Below are 1,941 nucleotides of genomic sequence, written 5' to 3'. Positions count from 1 at the left end.
GAATTGATGGATGGGTAAATGGATAGATTATAAATATGCGATAAAAAAATATAATAAAATATTAGCAGTAGCAGAATCTAAGTTTGAGGTCTAGGGAGTTCACTATACACTATTTTCAACATTTCTATATGGTAATGATCTCTCACGGAAAAGTTTGCAACAACAGTCATCTTGTTTTACAGCCACAGACCTGTGATGTGTGACACATGGGGATTTCATAGGACTTAACTGCACCTCCTTCTGTCGTTTGTCCTGGGAGTTAGAGCTCTTCCCCCAATCTCTGCAGGCAGCCTCTTCCTTTTCTTCTTTTCTCTCTCTGGAACTAAAAGTTCTGGTTCCTTTTTATACTTTGTGCCATGACATAATCCTTTAAACATGGAGCATGCCGTGAATAATGAGTATCATTATGAGTATCTGAGGCTGGTCCTCAGAAGAGACGATTGTCAGGATTCTCCAAGTTGGAAGTAAATGATCAGGACAACTGGGCTCTTTCGAGAACTTTCCTCAACGCCTCCTTCACCTCCTTGTTCCTCAGGCTGTAGATGAGGGGGTTCAACATGGGGATCACTGTTGTGTAGAACACAGACACTACCCGATCTTCCTGTGAAGAATGACCAGAGTTATCTCTGAGGTACATGAAGATGAGGGTGCCGAAGAAGAGGGACACAACCATGAGGTGGGAGGCGCAGGTGGAGAAGGTCTTGGCCCGGCCTCCCACTGAGGGGATCCTTACGATGGCCACGATGATAAACAGGTAGGACACCAAGATCACCACCATGCAGGCAGGGATGACAAAGATGGCAAACACAATGATGACCACCTCCTGGGTGTAGCTGTCCCCACAGGTCAGCTTTAACAGAGGAGGGAGGTCACAGAAGATAAAGTCAATCTCGTTCCCACAGAAGGAAAGGGTGAAGGCGGTGACCGTGCGAACAAAGGCGCTGGAGAGACCGGCGCCATAAGCCCCGGCCACTAAGCCCCAGAGGGCCTTCTTGGTCATGACGGTGACATAGAGCAGAGGCCGGCACACGGCCACATAGCGGTCATAGGCCATGATGGCCAGCAGGTAGCAGTCGATGGAGCCGAAGAAGGTGAAGAGGAAGAACTGCGTGGCACAGCGGGAGTAGGACAGCGTGGCCCCGTGTTCCAGCAACACAGCCAGCATCTGTGGCATGATGGCCGATGAGTAACACACGTCCATGAACGAGAGGTGGCCAAGGAAGAAGTACATCGGGGTGTGCAGCCGGCCATCTGCACGGATCAGGCTTATCATGCCCAGGTTCCCCAACAAGGTCAGGAGATAGATGAGCAGAAACAGGAGGAAGAGAGGAAGGGCCCACGCAGGCCTGTCGGTGAATGCAATAAGGAGGAATTCACTCACACAGGTGATGTTCTTCTCTGCCATGAGGTGCCTCACAGCACTAGGATGAGAAGCCAGGTCGGAAGCTATAAATAGGACTGACCTGTATTTCCAGCGGACGTTTACTGGACCAGTACTCTGGACGAAATATGTCACCTGCTGTATGGGACCTCAGAGATGACTGGTCTTAGCTCCTACCTTCAAGGGAGCTCTGAGAAATAGAGTCATTGTATATGTCAAGAAAGCCGTACAGGTGAACATTTCTTTTTTTTTTTTTTTTTAAGATTTTATTTATTTATTTGTCAGAGAGAGAGAGAGGGAGAGAGAGCAAGCACAGGCAGACAGAATGGCAGGCAGAGGCAGAGGAAGAAGCAGGCTCCCTGATGAGCAAGGAGCCTGATGTGGGACTCGATCCCAGGACGCTGGGATCATGACCAGAGCCGAAGGCAGCTGCTTAACCAACTGAGCCACCCAGGCGTCCCCAGGTGAACATTTCTTAATAGAATTGCCTATTGTCCTACTTTTATTGCTAGTTAGCTGGGGGAGCCCCTGTGAGCCAAAAAAACCATTCTTAACCAAAA

At 49.0% G+C, this 1,941-nt stretch overlaps 1 protein-coding gene across 1 annotated transcript; it reads right to left on the bottom strand.

Moving 5' to 3' along the window:
- Window positions 1-472: 472 nt before the first annotated feature.
- LOC125079616 (olfactory receptor 9Q1-like) lies at window positions 473-1,405 on the bottom strand. The gene has a single exon (XM_047693398.1). The coding sequence runs from the start codon at window positions 1,403-1,405 to the stop codon at window positions 473-475; it is 933 nt and encodes a 310-aa protein (XP_047549354.1).
- Between the last annotated feature and the right edge of the window lie 536 nt (window positions 1,406-1,941).

Source organism: Lutra lutra, chromosome 10 (assembly GCF_902655055.1).
Source record: "Lutra lutra chromosome 10, mLutLut1.2, whole genome shotgun sequence".
NCBI classification, from domain to species: domain Eukaryota; kingdom Metazoa; phylum Chordata; class Mammalia; order Carnivora; family Mustelidae; genus Lutra; species Lutra lutra.
Note: the sequence above shows the minus strand (reverse complement) of the source record. Positions and strands in the feature narration are given on the sequence as shown.

Coding starts and splice junctions, on each gene's coding strand:
- LOC125079616 (XM_047693398.1), bottom strand. CDS start 1,405: ATGGCAGAGAAGAACATCACCTGTGTGAGTGAATTCCTCCTTATTGCA.